This window comes from Python bivittatus, unplaced genomic scaffold (genome assembly GCF_059951505.1).
Source record: "Python bivittatus isolate LINGU-HERP-01145 unplaced genomic scaffold, Pbiv_v1 ctg000610_np1212, whole genome shotgun sequence".
Classification (NCBI taxonomy): Eukaryota; Metazoa; Chordata; class Lepidosauria; order Squamata; family Pythonidae; genus Python; species Python bivittatus.
Window position 1 is genome coordinate 45,066,556 of NW_028277088.1, and position 17,150 is coordinate 45,083,705.

The 17,150-nt window shown below is 36.0% G+C and overlaps 1 protein-coding gene across 3 annotated transcripts in view; it reads left to right on the forward strand.

Annotated features, from left to right (window-relative positions):
- Positions 1-7,748: 7,748 nt before the first annotated feature.
- The window catches only part of TRAK1 (trafficking kinesin protein 1), a 58,945-nt gene continuing 49,543 nt past the window's right edge, over positions 7,749-17,150 (forward strand). For 2 of the 3 annotated variants that reach the window (XM_007435610.4, XM_015889355.3), the window contains exons 1-2: positions 7,749-8,002; positions 15,162-15,238. In XM_007435610.4, the coding sequence (XP_007435672.1) occupies positions 7,900-8,002; positions 15,162-15,238 (180 nt within the window). In that variant the 5' untranslated portion in view covers positions 7,749-7,899. Of the gene's footprint in view, positions 8,003-15,161; positions 15,239-17,150 lie in introns of those variants that run through there. The other variant, XM_088150926.1, reaches the window with a different exon arrangement.

The following is a 17,150-nucleotide window of genomic DNA, read 5'->3' on the forward strand; positions in this document are numbered from 1 at the left end:
AGGGCTGAACACAACACTACTAATATTAAAGTACCATGTTCTGCATATGAGGAGTAGATGCTTAATTATGAGGCATCAACTTGATCATGTGAAAAAATAGAGTATTAAATTGTGGGTTGATGATTACTTGAGAGTGCTTGTTTAAAAAAGGATGAGGGCTCTTGCTTTCTTCGTAGATGCTGCTGTTCTTGTTTCTTTAATTATATTAGTATGGCCTATCCTAGATTATTCTTTGTAAAGTGGTAGTGGCATGTGATGGGGTTAAGGGAAAGGATGGTGAAGGAAAGTCCTGGAAAGATTATGGGAGGGGTGAGCAGGATACTTGAGTCCTAAAGAAGCTGGTAAAGAATTGCTCACTATGATTCAGATATAGGAATTAATATATATAGGAATTATGTAGGAATAATACATGTATTATAATAAGTCTAAAGCTGGCAGGGAGTGGTCTGGATTGGTAATTATCCATAATAATTAGCAAGATTTTATATTCTAGGAAGTTAATTAATATTCATGCATGCTGAGAAATCATGTTACGTGATTCAGTTTAAAGAGGATTTTTAAAAAATCATGACTGAAAATGACTCATAAAGACCAAGTAACAGAAGAAGGTAGAATGGATTTTATGTTGTATTTTTATCTACATAAATGAACTGCCAATGTAAATTCCCATCGTTAAAACTGCATTATGGCCCAATAGGTTTTTGAAGAAAAAAATGAGGTATACATTATGTTGCAGTAGCAATTATTTATAGAAATATGGATGCCACAAGTTTATATCATATTAATTCTTTGTGGCATCTGTACAATTTTAAAAAGTCAGGGGTGTTTTTGTAGGGAACCTATTCTCCCTCAGTAAATATGAGCTGCTCTTTAGAAATTAACATATATGCTTATTTTAACCGCACTGAACTTGATTGTGACACAGATTTAAGAATATTTGACACAGATTTTTATGATAACATAAAGATAGTTGGATACCAAAAGAAAGTACGATTTATCATGGTTTCCCTAGATGAGGAGGCTTCAGATGCACAAATCAGAATATACTTCTACAACCAATAGATGCATAATTGAAAGTGATTTTCATGGGATTGACTTTCTAACATTCCTTGGGATAAGCTTCCCTTTATATTTGTGTATGTAATTTTTCCAGTAACACTCGTTACTGGAAAAACGCTGACGTTATTAACGCTGACACATACATTGTCTTTTTTCTGAAGAATATATAGAGAAGGACAGGGAAATCTTTGACAATGCTCATGTTATAAAGATTTAGTTGTAGGAGATATCAGTGTAAGATTTTGAGATCATTATGATTGGGAAATATACATTCACTGAAGTTTAAGCATTTTGTGTAAGGGTAGGAATATGCTTATCCATTTCCTATATTTACAGAATTCTAAATAATTACTTGTTAAATTCCTATCTCTTTTCTGTAAAATCAGTACAAATATGTGTATTTAGCAGGATTTCTGTTTTAGAAAGAATGATGGCAAGTGGTGTGGAAAGAGATCAATGTTTTAAGTTGTACAAAATGGCTGTAGCTTGCTGTAAACATTTCTGTGCTGTCACAGAGCTCAGGTATTTGGAGACTGGATCATTGGTTTGCAGGATAGGCAGATAAGAGCTTAAAGGGACTTTAAGAGCTTAAAGGAGTTATGTTAATGTTTCCTGATGTAGACATTTAGATGGTATCACAAGACTAAGATGAGGCATTTGCAAAATTTCTTTCATCTAACTTGGGCTGTGGGAATGCTCTTTTCTCCCCCACATAGGTAACAGGGTTACATTAGGGCTGCATTTTAACTATATCTTGTATATGTGATCAATGTTTTTGCCGCTGCTTAGTGTGAGAGTATTTCTGTTGTGGAAATGAAGGCATTTTTCTGGGTGTTGCCCACTTTAGTGAGACACCCATTTGCTAGCAGTCAGAAGCAGCAGCCTGTATTTCCGCCCTCCATCTCTGCATCTTGTTCAGAACCGGCCAGTCTCCATGGCAACCTATTAGACTTAAAGAGATGTGAGGATCAGAGTGGAAAAGAAATGAGTTAGAAACCCCAAGTGGTGGTGTGTGCCTCCAACGTCAGCATCTAAGCCTTCTGATTGGGTGGTTTTGTTAATTCCCACCCCCACAGCTTCTCTATAGAGCTTCTATATTAGAATAGCCTGGTGCAGCTGCTTCAACAGCCTCTCCCTTTTGAAGTTGTATTTTCTTTTAATTTTTTATCCCTTTCTACCTTGGCTCCTGTTTTTGGTAGAAGATGTTTATCATATTGTTAGCAATCCCTAAGTTCCTTTGCAGCAGGGTGATCTGTAAAGGCAGGCAGGCATGGTTGTGTTTCACTTGACCTCTGTTACATTCCTGTAAAATCTCTCTTTCTATGGTGCCTAAAGAGAACGGCTATGCAGAAATTCATTGAAGCAGATTACTACGAGCTGGATTGGTATTACGAAGAATGTACGGATGGTAATTACATGCTTTTGTAATAATTCTGTATTATAGCTGCTGATCTAAGCTAACCTGTCACTGTAGCAAGAGAACTGGAAGAAATAGTGAAGTGATATTGCAGTTAAAGTAGACAGATTTTTAGCATTTCTTGGCATATGTTTGAAGGAGATTGGAATTAGGGCTTTTGGCCAGTGGGAGTGGCAGCAGAACATGGGTACTGGGCAATCTTTTGGAGAGAAGGAAATTGCTATGAAATGCTTATTGTGAATAGCTGCTGGTAGAGCTGATGCTTAAATTCACTTCTTTTGCTGAGAGGAGTATATGTCTGGAAAAGCAGCTAATCATCGGCACATATTACAATGTAAAATGGAAACGCCTGCACCTGTGTGTGTGCTTGTATGTATGTATGTATGTATGTATGGATATGGATAGATATATAGATAGGGAGCTAACATCTCAGTTTCGGGTTAAAAAACTTTATGGCAGGAAATAGAGGAGTTCTGGCTAAATTGTCAGAAGATTAAATTTGAGGAATCTGTCTCCTTCATAAGCTCCTCTCGAACTTTCTGTTTTCTGCCAGATTGGTAACATCTTTCTTGTAAAGCAGGATGTGATCACCAGTCTCATGATAGAGGAGAGTGCAAGGAGGAATGAATAAAACTGCATCACCTGTCTTGCGGGAAATTCAAATCTTCTAATTTGGCCTCAGAATTTAACAGAAACGCAAAATGAAAATGCAGAGCTCAAAATAATATTTCCTGTCATAGCCCTATTCAGTCTAAGTATTCCTCTTTATAAATGAGAAAGAAATGCATTTATAGGGAAGCAGAAGGGATGTAGTCATTATTATGAATTTACCTTAACATGTAAATTTTAATGTAAAAATTTAAAAGGGAGTAGGATAAAATGGAAAATAAATACAGAATTGATACTGTTTGAACGCTCTTCTGAATTTGACCAAGTGGCTTTCTACATGCAAGGCTAACAATGGTGGCTGACATATTATTTGAGAAATGCTTACTTAAGATAACGCTTGTTTATTATGTGATTTCTGATTTAACTGAATGATACAGAACTTTAGGTTGGATGGTCCAATTTAGAATAACAAGAAAGAGACAAGTTACTACCCTTTATTTTGCTTTCAGTTTACTAAGTTGATCTAAAAAGAAGTTTCTAAAATATTTACTTCCAAGGCACAAACAAAAAAATAATATTGATAGTGAAGGAATATTAGTTTCCTTCATGGATTCATGACATGGATTGTCATGTTGCTAGTGTTAATCATGTTGCTAGGATCGAGTGTTTGCCTCTTGACTAGATTTTTGTTCATCAATGTACGCATCTGAATTGTAAAGTAATTTGGCAAAGATCCTTTTAAAAATCTGGAATATTAGAAATGTTCCAGTTGATACAAAGTTTTGGTCAGGAGACATATGTTTGCGTATGCGCATGCATCTAAAGCTTGATCAACAGAAAAGTAGGAAAGTGAATGCAAGTTGTGTAAATCTGGCACACAAGTCCCTGCTGCTGGTTATTCACATGGATAGTGCAATTTATATCTAGCTATATCTATAGAGACTCATCCATGTGTAATTATGTGGAGAAATTTGATAAATTTGTTGCTTTTTTAAAATCCAATTTGCAAAATGCCAACGTACATAATAATCAACTGTGCATCCTCTGATGTATTGAGACTGCAACTCCCAGAATTCCTGGAAGGCACAATATTTTTAATTATTAGCTGAGAATCCTGGAGTTGCATTCTCAACATAGGCATCAAGTGAGAAAAACTGCAGACTTATGGCATCACCCTAAAGCAGAAAGCTGGAGTTGATTTTGGTGAGCTCCTGATCCTGCCTGCCTTTTATGATTTTAGTCCTATTCACTGTAACTCTTCCATCTTAACTACTCCAAAATTATTTTAATACTTTTCACATAGCTAACCAGATGGTTTTGCTTGCCCCAAAATCACATGGCTACTGATGAAAAGTTTGCTTTTGAATTTTCTGTTACTGCATTTGTGACACAAATGGCTAAATACTTGAATTTAGATAGTTGTTGCATAATGTTTCTGAGACATACATATCAGAATATAATTTTATCTGTGAAAAATAGGGAAATCTGCCTATTTTTTATTTTGCACAGTGAAAACAGTGGTTACTGACTTGGAACTAATCTGAGAATGCCCTGATTTCAAAAATGTTCTATTTAAAGTCTCCATTCAAAGCAAAGAAGCTTTCATGTTTGTGACATACATTCCAAAAGACGGCATTATTTTTGCCTAGTAGAATTTTCTGAACAAATTTAATATTAACAAATATGAACCTGAAAACACTAAAAGGCAAATATAAAAGACTGTCTTTTTTCTGCCCATCTTCTCCAATCACTTACAAGTCATTTCCTCACCCCTGACCCCACACACTTTAGATCATAAAGGAAGTAGTTCATGCTTCCTTTCACCTTATGCGCAAGACTCTAGCCATGGATGCTTCCTAGTGCCAACTTTGACAGCTTATATTTTTGTTAGTTTATGATTGCAGACCCTGATAATTGTGAGTTGGGCCAGAATTGTCTGTTTTCCTAAAAACGTTTGTTTTCCTTGATACCTCAGGGGAATTCCTTCCACACTTGTGTTCTCTCCTATACTGTTTCTCTTGTTTTAGCATTTGCTATATCTATATATAGGACACACTTTTCTATTAAGGGGATTGATTTATTCTTAAACTATTGTTCAAGTCAGCAAACTCAATAGATAGCAACAGGGAGATTTGTCTAACTCAGTTGTAGTACTGAGAAAGCCTTGTATCAGATATCTGAGTGGCCCAGTGAAAATGATAATTCCCAAAATCCATGTAAGAACTGATAGTTCTGGGGAAAAATGCTTAAAACTGTCTTTTCAAAGTGCACAGCTGGAGACATTTTTTGTTTCCTGCCTTATGATTTGATATACTTCCTGCCACTTCCCCCACCCCCACCCATACCATATTAAACAGCAAAACGAATTGAAAGAACAAGTTGTGCATATGTTATTAATTGCAGTTTGTTCTGAAGTTGATTTTTATTTTTAGATCATTTTGAGGAAATCTGTTTATCTCTTCCTTATAGTGGCTTGATGTACACTGAGCTTCCTAAGAAGACAGAGATGCAAATGTGATTTCAAAAACATTTCCAAGTTCCTGTATAATGCCACTTGCTTTCTCAACCATAACAAGTTTGAAATATTTGGAAGTAAAATCTCTTTAAGTTTCATCTTTAAAATACTTTCAAATACCTGAAGAAAAAATATTCATATAATGTGAGCTGCTGAGAAAAATCCCTGGAGAAAGCATTAAGCAAATAATGCCATCTGCTCAAACAACATACCTGTAAAAGAGAAACCAGCATCCTATTACTAAAATACTATAATGAGAAATTAGGTAACCACACCAAATACTTGAGCTAGATAATACAGTGTAATTGTCAGAAAATGTTCTGCTTTTCTTACCCATTTCTGTAAAACAATTAGAGCATTACGCACTTATATTCAGGTGACTTTGAGAAATTTTGCCTGTAGATATCAATGCTGATTTTGTTATTATGTTGATTTTGTGCTAAAAGAGATGTATATTTTTTTCACAACTGCATCAAACAATGATAGTATTGCTTTATTTAAGTGATTTATAGTCTCCCTTTTGATAGCAGATGGATCCCTTAACTGCTGATATGCTGAATATGCTGGATTTTCTTGATGCTATAATGTTTTGTACATTTCTGTTTTTCTGTCTTCTTCAATACTGCTTGAGTTTCTTGTGGAAGAAAAACAGGATAGAATGTTGAATAAATAAAAATAATATACTTGCATCTCAGTCTGTCATTGTTGGGTTAGGCTAAGCTATGCAAAAGTAGAGAGAACATCAGTGATTGTATAATTTTCTGGCAAAAGAGATATTCCCAGACATCACCCAACTTTGACCAATAAATAGTTGCTTAATTCTAGAAAATAAAAGGATTGAGTATTGACCATCTAACCAAAAAAACAAAAAGAACCAACAGCTGTAAGGAGTCAAGCGAAAGACAGTGACTAAAACAGGGAAGTTTTACTTTGTCCATGGAGGCCTCTTGAGTTATCCTCTGTGGAATCTAGTAGCCAACACAGAGCAATGAGGAATGGTTCCAGCCAAAAGAGGCTGAGCCATCCTGGAAATGAAATACAAAAGGAAGGAATAAAAAAATACATGGGCATGGTAGATAGGGTGGTAGTCTTCAGCCATCTCAACTTCAGACTTATGTATGATAGCTTCTGTCATGAAGTAAGCAAGTAGCCCCTAAGCCAAGAGATTCAGCAAGTTTGTTGCCTTGCATCTGTAAATATGTTTTGTATTGGAAGTCGAGTTATAATGAATAAACTTATAGTTATATAAAAGGTTACTCTAGATCAGACACCAATATCTTCCTTTCCCCAAAGTGAGAGGTCTCAGATCTAGCATGAATGCAACCTCCATACACAGCTTTTTAAAACAGCTGAGTTTTTTCCTAGGATCTCCCCTGCCCCCTAGAAACTCCAAAATACCATTTTGGAGTCAAATCCAAAGAGCTGATTCTAAAGTACATATGAATATACTTTGGATGAAAATTATCTATATTCAATAAGAAAAATATCCCAGGCATGCTTTATAACAGTCATGTCTTTGAAATAGAGTATTGACATATCCTAATTACTAACTCTGAATTTTCAGTGAGAACATACAGTAGGAAAAAGTGGTAAGATGTTGGGAAAAAAGAATGTATTAAATTTATTGCTGGGTTCTTAGGTTGACAATTTAAAGCTAATGTTCTTAGCCAGTATTCCCAGCCTATGAGTAAACCTGAAATTGTACATCATACTCAATTCCTAAATTTCACATGTTCCTGGTTTCGGTTGTTTCTGCCTATTAGCAATTTGTAATATGAATATTATACAATAGATTGCAAAGGTAATTTTACTGCCTCACTTCAAGGTGTAGTATTCTTTGTACCTGTGTTTACTTCCTGGTACAGTTGCTATGAAACTTAGAGGAAACTACCATTTTTGTTTAGAGTAGGGAGGATTATGACAATTTAAATTTTAAAAGATTTTGCTTTAAAGGGAGAATTTTTTTTAATGTTTGATTTTATTATGAGAGAAAGTACATTCAGAGAAAGAGGTTTCTAATTTGGTGCTATTTATATTACATGGATAACCTCTAATAATGATTAGACATTCTTTTAAACTTCTTCCTCCCCTATCCTTCTGTATTTTGTCCCTCCTTGCATGATGATCACAACATGCAGACTACCCAGTCGTACCAGTTGAAAAATGTTGGACAAGAAGATTGGTTTCTTCTGTATGGAAACCTCATTTGGATTGCTCTGCAGATGTAGTCTCTGTTGGAATGTTTACCCATTTTTGGGCATTATACTACAGGAGTCTTACTTAATGATAATTTTCAGCAATGTCACTGAAAGAATCCATATATGAAGATGAAAGCTTTGAATTCAATTGTAACAATGAATGTAGGCACAGATGTTATGAAAACCTTGATATCTTGGAAGAAGGTATTTTGTCCTGTCTACTATTTTCATGGGAGTGTATGAAAATTAGTTGTGTGGCAATAATATACCACTATTAATAGATTTGTCATTTTAATATTTGAATGCCTTTGCATAGTAAATTTGAATAATATTTTCAGTTTTCTTCATTTGCTAACTTATTTGGAAAGTTAATTCTATCAGTGAAATACTGTTTTATTCTCTTGTAGAACAGGGTTGATATTGTCAGATTTAAGAAAAAATAATTATAATTTACATACGTTCAGTGTTATTGGAAAAATCCCCAAAAAACAAGGGACCAAAGCAGCCATCCACAACCAGCTGCTGTATTTTTTAATAGTTCCTTGAACTTGAGATTCATGAGAAGAGAGAAACGAAAAAAGTTTGGAGTAGGGGCTGTAGAAGCATAACAGAAGGCTCCTTGTGCACCTTGAGGTGGCATGGAATGAGGTGGAACTTACTCTCTTCTTAGAATACACTTTTTTAGTAAGCTCTGATCATTTTGTTGTTGTTGCTTCCCAGCATAGATGTGACAGGTTGTAGGTCTGTCCAGTGATGTTCCCTTAGAAATGTTGCAAGTTGCCACCAAGCCTTTCTCAAGAGCTATCTTGAAAGGTGTTTTTGCCTATGTATTTCTAATCAAGCAGATAGTGAAATATTTAACATTGCAAAAGGAGATAATTCTGTAATACAGAACCTGTTTCAGCAAATAACCTTCATTCTGCTGCAGAATTGTTTCCCCAGCTGAAATAGAACAATGAGAATTACTGCAAAATTTGACTAAGTAACGAACACTAAAATAAGTTTCTAATGAACAGTAGTTTTGATTTTATAATAGCATATGGCATTTTTAAAAAGTTATTCCATAGTCTAATTGCTATTATTGGAAATCAATAATTGATAATCTGAATTTTTTTCTGAACACTTTTTCCAGTAAACAGTTATTTCCAGTCTCTGCTATTGTTTTTCTTGCACAATCAGGTCTCTTTCTGATATGTATTAAGTTCCAACTGATAACTGAAATTAATGTGATCTTCCTTGCACGTTCTCATGGATTTGTGGCACATCCTTAAGGTTTAGTTGTGTTTTCAGGTAAGTCTGGAAATATCTGGACTGAAAATGGGATTTGTAACAAAAGTGTGCTGTTGGAAGGCTCTTGTTGAGGATATTTCAGCCCTTTCCTCTTCTTCCTGTTCCCTACCCCCCCACTCACCATGTTTCATAGCTAATGTTTCTTTCCATATTTCTTCTGGGTTTTTTGTATTTATGCAGGTTGGTTTTTTTGTTTTTTTGCATGCTTCTCTGCAAGATGCTATCTCCCTGATTTGTGTGGATGGACTGTTATGACTACTATGCTAGGATTGATTCTTGGAGGATGAATGTGTTTGTTATATGATTGAGAATATATTATAGAATAGAGCTTTTTATGTTCTGGAAAGAACTTGTTCACTGGCCTTACAGGAAATAAAGGGAAACCCTTTAAAAATGGGGAATTATAACTGCTAAATTGTCAGGGATATAGCTTTTCCAAAGAAAAGGTAAGAGAGGAAAGAATAATTCAAGCTGGACAAATATTTGCTTATCATAGGTACATTATTAAGAAAGTTAACAAGTGAGAGGCCACTAAAATACTTTATGAAACAGATATTCCTTAGTTCAGTCACTGATCCCTGTATTATAAATATATTTGGATAGCATGTCTTATATTTAAGGCAATTTTGAGTCAGTGATTCTCTAATTGTTTAGATAAGGGGCTTGTTGGCAAATCCATGCTTTTAAATATTAGGTTTAGAACAGACATGTTAAAATCTCTTTTCTGCCTACTGATGTTCTGGGGTTAAAATAATGTTTGGTTCCTGATCTGAAACGTTTTTGTTGAGTAGAGGATATTTCTTTGTTTTCTTAAAACTGTTTTATCCTGAACATTTTTTCCTCATTGACTTATCAGAGAATCCAAAGGGCCACAAATAAAACCTTTACCCGTGGCAGAGAAATCTGAGATATAGGCTGAGGTGCGTATTAGTTCATACAGGACTCTTGTTGGGCCTTAATGGCTCATGCACCTTAGAACCCCACCCATCTTCCTTCTCGGTATGGCTGCAGATGGCAGAAGCGGGCAGCCATATTATCTTCCTGGAAAGCAGCCAATGGGCAGTAGTTACTGGCTGTGGATTACAAGGGTAGAGTTTTTAGATGCCACAGACCATCATGGCCAATCAGTAAAACATTTAAGCTACCTTACTAAGGAAAAAAAGAAGCAAAAACCAGATCACTCTGAAATCGTGGAGAGATATATTAGTCAACAATTAAAGGCCTCATTGCTTACGCGTTAAAGTAAAAACGCTGGTGTAACAATTCAGTGGATTCATAAGAGTCTGCTTTTCAGAATTTAATTTGTATGTGCTTGTATTGTGTGTTTTAATGAGGCTATACATTCACGGATAGATTTTTTTCAGACCAAGGAGAAAAGCAGCAGTGCTGTCTAGAAGAAAGACACAAGAGAAGCAGATGGCAGAAATATGTTCTTAACTGCTTCTGCATAAGTATCTGTGATGACCATCACGTAGGCATGGCTCTTTTATTGAACTCCTGCCTTTAGATCTTTTGGAGTATAGGCAGCTCAGGTGTACTCTTCTTTCAGTTCCACAAATGTTAAAATGCCAAGCCTTCCATTGACTAAAAATCATATCAATACGTTCTGAAATACAGTTTGAATAGTTTCAAACATACTTCCTTACTTAGCATAATGTATATTCTAGTGTATTTGGAAAGGCACTGCTGCAGATGCAGTGATAATATAGACTGTGCAAAGAGCAAATCCTCACACCCCAATTCCTCTTCTAATTGTTACCACTCAACTTCCCTGAGATTTCCTAATTATGTTGACTATCATGCCAGATAAGGTTTAGAATGGTTCTGTGTAGCTGGCACCTCATATTTTTCTTAGTGATCCTTTAAATTCTCCTTAATGCTAAGTCAAATAGCTTCCTTAAACAAAGCAACCTAATTATATTGTTTCCAGTCCTTTACAGTATGTGCCTTTTAGGTGGATGTCTGAAAATCTGAAATGTGATATCTAATCTTGGCTCCTCCCTGTATGCAAACTGTAGAGGCACTCAGTCGATAAAACTGTAGTGGCAACATTCTTTTGAGATTAAGTGGCAAGCAAAACCTGCTACAATCTTTATAGCAATTGTTCTCTTTTCATGGCGAGCCTTTAGAAGTTTCTTTGCACAAGAAAGGTGGTGTTTCATTGGAGTTAGTTCAGTCATCCATTTATCTGCATTGTGATTCTGATGCGTGTGTTTATGTGATGGGGCTAGAGCCAAAGTTACGCTGAAGTACTAGGAAAAAAATGCCTTATGGTGGCGAATCTCTCTTGTGATGGCAGAAGGTACTTCACTTCATATGTTTTGTGTATGTAGTATGCAGCCTGGCTTATAAGTAAACTAACCATCTTTTTCACTGAAAAGGATAGACCTCAAGAATAGTAGTTTTATTTGCAGTATCTGAAAATCATTACTTTTGTAAATAATATTTATATTAAAAAATCAGGGTTAGAAAAACCAGTTTTATTTGGAAGCATATACTTTGTATTGATTAGCTTGCTTCCTTGAGATGGCATTTTACAGTTGCGAAATGCCTTTTAGGGATGTGTGGTATTGTAAATGTGTTAGCAAGTAGCTGATTTAATTGTTTTCTAAATAGTAGGCCGCTATAAGGGAGGTAGTTCTTCGCGCTGAATTTATCTTTTACAGAATTTACATTGACAGGAAATAATGCTGATGTTTCTTAATGTAGTTTAATTCATTAAAGACAAATTAAGTCCCAATCAGTTGTGCCTCTAAAGAAGAAAAATGATTCTGTAAATGAAATATGTAAATTCTACCCGTTCTGTCATGATGATGAAATTATTTTAAAGATGTTTCATAAAACAAAGAGCATTATAAGAGACTTTCTTGCTTATTTAAGCTGGAAGAATTATTACTGTCCCCATTCATAGACAATAAATAATAATAATTAGTATTAGAAGCTTGTGTTACCAGTGTTGATACATACTGATTTGCTCAGTTCTATGTACACATACACATATATACACACAAACACTCATAAACAAATTTTGTGCCATGTATTTATATGTAAATAAAAATGGAAATGTGTGAAAGATAGAGTATATTAGACTTACTCAAATCAAGATTTCAACCTGTGCAGCATGTGGAAAATAATTATGGAAAAAACATAACAAGATATGGTTCTCCTAAAAGATGTTTCCCTAAACAACGTAATTCCACATAAATTGGATAAGGCAGTGGAAAAGAATCAAGTGGAATGGGCAAAGGGCAGCTAACCAAGCCTTGATGATGTGTAGTACAAAGTATTGCATGGTGGAACTCAAACCTAGCCAACTAGCTAGACTTGGAGTTGGATAGTACGCATGGTTATGTGAATGTATGAGTGGATGGAGTTCAAAAAGTGAACAATGCACTTGTTTTTGTGTGAGTCAAAAAAAATGTGCATCTGGGTTTCAGCAGAATTCTAGGCTCAAGGCATTTCATAGCAACATTTGGAAATGTCTGTAGCCCAGAAACAATTTTTGTTTTTTTAATGTCAAGACTACATTTATTTTGGTTTAAAAATGTTTTTATACATATTGCTTATGGTATGCAATACTTGACTAGCCTTAAGATCTTATATTATAAAGGCTTATATCTCTGCTGACCTAGAGAGTTTTTCAAGCATCAGGGAAATTCGTACATGAGAATATACTTTAGCTATTGTAATAAATCTTTTCATAAGCTTAATATGCAGTTGTCATACAGAATAGTAATCATGTAGGCTGTACTATGTTTCCTATATGGAATACTGAAATTCTGACAGTAGTTGAAAGAAATGATATTTTAAAGAAAGGACATTGAAAGTGTTATCATACTCAGGAACAAAAATTGTCTAACCAAGGACATACTACTTAATGTAAATACAAGTTTTCCAACCTAGTTACCTCTCTATTGCACTTGTGACTAAAGTTTGCTCCCTTCATAGCTTCATTCAGAGTTGACTGAATCTGCAAAATAGCATTTACGTTATCATCAACAATCTCTTCTTAAACAAGCATGTAATTCTACTATCACAATTAGATAAGTCTTCAAAAGCAACAAAACTATAATCATTTATAGTGGCAACCAAAACAACTAAGTACACAGCTGACACTCCCAAGGGAGAGAAAGGTCAATTGCCTGGGAGAAAAATGATAAGATTTGGTATGTCTTGTTAGGATTCCCCCCCCCCCATGTTTCTATTACAAATTCCAAAAAAATGCTGTTAGGACATTTACAAATAGAATTAAATATCAACATGCAACAAAGGTCATGCCTTATACACTCAGCTAGAGAAATAAAAGGAAGTAATGGTGAGCCTTAGTGCTTACAAAGGTGCCTTCTTTAATTGTTTGTTTGTTTCTTTAAAAGATTTGTCTGACCGCCCATCTTAGAGCATAACTCTGGGCGGCTCACAACAACAATAAAACTACAAAACCATAAAATACCATAAAACAAAAACTAAAACCTGGCACCTCAGTTGTCCTCCTAGGATGCCCCAGCAACCATCCACAGGCTCCCATCACTGTACTGTAGTGCTTGGGTAAAGAGTTAGATCTTGATGGCCTTCTGGAAGGCGAAAATGGTGGGAGCCTGTCAGATTGCCATTGGGAGGGTGTTCCATAGGGTAGGGACAGCCACAGAAAAGGCACATTTTCTAGGTCCCGCTAGATGGCAGTATTTCAGGGAAGGGACCTGGAGCATGCCTACCCTATCCAGTCGGGTAGGGTGGGCAGATACTCTCAGTTTTTAATTATTTGGGCCTCTCTATCCTAGAAATCAACTTGCTTGGTGGAAGTTAAAGATAAATATGAACATTACATACCCTTTAAAGACCTATTTCAGTCAGGCACTGTAAATCTAGCATCCTTCAAATGCTGCTTTATTGATGACAACCAGTAGCAAAGAGGTGTTTTATCCAGTACAAATTGAGGCTTACATATCAAATAGCGTTTAGAAGATATCAGCTAATTTCAGGCATGTTTGTTTTGGAACCGAACACGACAGAGATAATGACTTAAATTTTAAGTCTTAAAAAGCATACATGTATTATACTGTTTGAAACATCAAAACATTTCAACTTTTGCTTTTTTCCATTGTTCTGTTATGAATTAAAACAAAAACAAACCTTTATTCAGTCAGAACAGTTGAAGAAGGTAGAAGCTGGGCTTAGAGAAAATCCTTTCTGGGAAATTGGAAACCTCTTTTGATGAATGTGAGGTGGAATACAGAGGAATGGTGAATAAAGATAGGAATTGCTTAAAATTGGGTGCACTTTTACCTCATTTGGGGTTCTTCACTGCTCTGTAGCAACCCCTATATAGTATGTGAATTTCTTGAGACTAATGTTTTAGAACAATGTTTCTCAACCTTGGCAACTTTAAGATGTGTGCACTTCAACTCACAGAATTCCCCAGCCAGACATGCTGGCTGGGGAATTCTGTGAGCTGAAGTGCACACATCTTAAAGTTGCCAGGGTTAAGAACCACTGTTTTAGAATCTAAAGCTGCAGGTCCTAAAATTGTGCGCTGCAGTGAACTCAGTGGAGTGCCGTGGGATATTTTATTACTTAATAAGTGGAACTGTTAGTGAGTTCATTGTGGTGCCCTGAGGCAAGGCAGCGCACAGTTTGAGAACTGCTATGTGCACCGTACACCAATAAAGTTTGAGAACCTCTGATCTAAGAGTTGTTTTTTTTTTAAATCTGTACAGAGTTGCATTTACACTAGGTATATCATTTTGTGGTCAGTTATATGCAAATATTTTGTTTCTTTGGGATAACCAGAAAAGCCATTCAGAAGTGAGTTATTACAATATAATTTCGAGGTTTTGAAATAAAGTTTGAACTCTCGATATTGCTGGAAGCGTAAGGTAGCCATACTGTCTTAAATGCCCCATTGAATACAGTATTGTGTTAAGTCGAGTATACCCCATTGAATATAATATGATTTACATCTGAATGAGCTCATACAGAATTGCTTGTTTGAAAAAATAAAATTCTCTTTTTCTCTGTATCAAATTTTAAAATATTTTTCTATACAGCGGATAAACGATTGCCTGTTTTATTTCAGTTTTATGTGCTGAACGAGTGGGCCAGATGACTAAAACATACAATGACATTGATGCTGTTACACGTCTTCTTGAAGAGGCAAGTATCCCGTGTTCATATGAAATGGTAACATGGTTGTAACAAAGTAGTCAATATTTGAATCTTTTATTTTAAAGCTTCGTGAGGTATATAGGATAATGAAATAATCACCACAAGTTTGAGGCTAGATTAACTGAGCCCCTTGTAGAGAGGTTAAAGGAAATGTGCCCACAGCTTAATTTGCAGCATGACATAATTTGCTACTCTTGGTGATGTCCATAAGGCTTAATATTGAACAGGGGCTCTTTTGACTACAGGATTCCCTTACACATATACACACTGTGCAGCTGCAAGATTGCTAGAATTCAGAAAATATAATTAGAAGACACAGAACCATTGTTTCTCTTCTTGGATTTTATTCATAGCTGTTTCTTGTAAAAAAGTAAACACTGTCATAAGATTAAAAGTATGAATCAACAATTTTAATCCATTTAGGAAATTCTGAATGTGGCATTCTGATTTTGCATGTATTTATTTGGAATTAATTACACCTAAATTCTTTAGAAGCAGGGTTTCTCAACCTTTCTGGGAGTTGAAGTCCACAGGATTTCTCAACCATTCAATTATCAATTGTTAATCAATTTAGGAAATTTTGATTGTGGCATTCTGATTTTGCATATATTTACAGTGGAACCTTGGTTTACAAACTTAATTCGTTCCGTGACTCTGGTCACACCCCGAATTGGTCTCAACCTGAAGGAAATTTCCCCATAAGGTTCAATGTAATTACCATTAATCCGTTCTGGTGTGGAGGACAGGGAGGCGGCTATTGCTTGGAGGGAGAGTCCCGCTCCCTACGACCACATGTCAAGGGCAGAAAATGGCCGTGGACCATGTGTCAGGGGCGGAAAAATGGCTGCGGACCATGTGTCAGGGGCGGAAAAATGGCCGTGGACCACGTGTCAGGGGCGGAAAATGGCCACGGACCACCTGTCAGGAGCGTAAAAATGGCCACGGACCACGTGTCAGGGGCGGGAAAATGGCCACGGATCACGTGTCAGGGGCGGGAAAATGGCCGCGGACCACGTGTTGGGTGGAAAATGGCCACGTATCCCGTTCATACCCTGAGGCAGAGTTTGCAAACCGAGGTAAATTTTTGCAGCCGGAGCTGGTTGTAACCAGAAAAGTTCATTAACAGAGGCGTTCGTAACCCGAGGTTCCACTGTATTTGGAATTAATTACACCTTGTCATTCTTTAGAAGCAGGGTTTCTCAACCTTTCTGGGAGTTGAAGCAGGGTTTCTCAACCATTGTGGGAGTTGAAGTTGCATAATTTCAGATCGCCAAGGTTGAAAAACAGTGCTTTAGAGGATTCCCGTGAATAATAAATGCTTTTGTAATTCTGAGCGTAATACTAACTTGGAATAAGAGCCTTGAGAGTTAATTGCTCCTGGATAGAGGCCAAAGCAGGAAACTATAGCCCAAGCTAAGTTAGATTTTCTATCAGAAATTCATGCCAGGATGATCAGCCACCTTTCTTTTCACTGGGTTAAAAGTCCAACCAGCACCTTTTATCTCCACTGAGAAAATCAACAATATGCTTCTCATATTGAAACCAATGTTTTGTTTGAGCTCAAATGCATTATTGAAAGAAGTTGTCCTAGCTCAATTAAGTATTAGTCAGTGAACTCAGTATCTGAGTTCTCTTCAGTATCTCTTGAAATTGAGAAGACCACACCCATGATTATATCTTGTAGATTATATGAAAGTAATTAAGAAAAAGGAAAGTATCTTTCAACTTACCTAGAATAAAGTCTCTTTCAATTTACATAAAATTGCCTGCAAAGCAAGTTCAGCTGCTGATGGATATGTCCATCTAGGTTTTTGACTGTTTGAAATATGCCATTGCCACCTTCTGAGATGTTTTTTCAACTTCCTAGTCTAGCCTGCAAGTCCTAGTAAAAACAATAAAA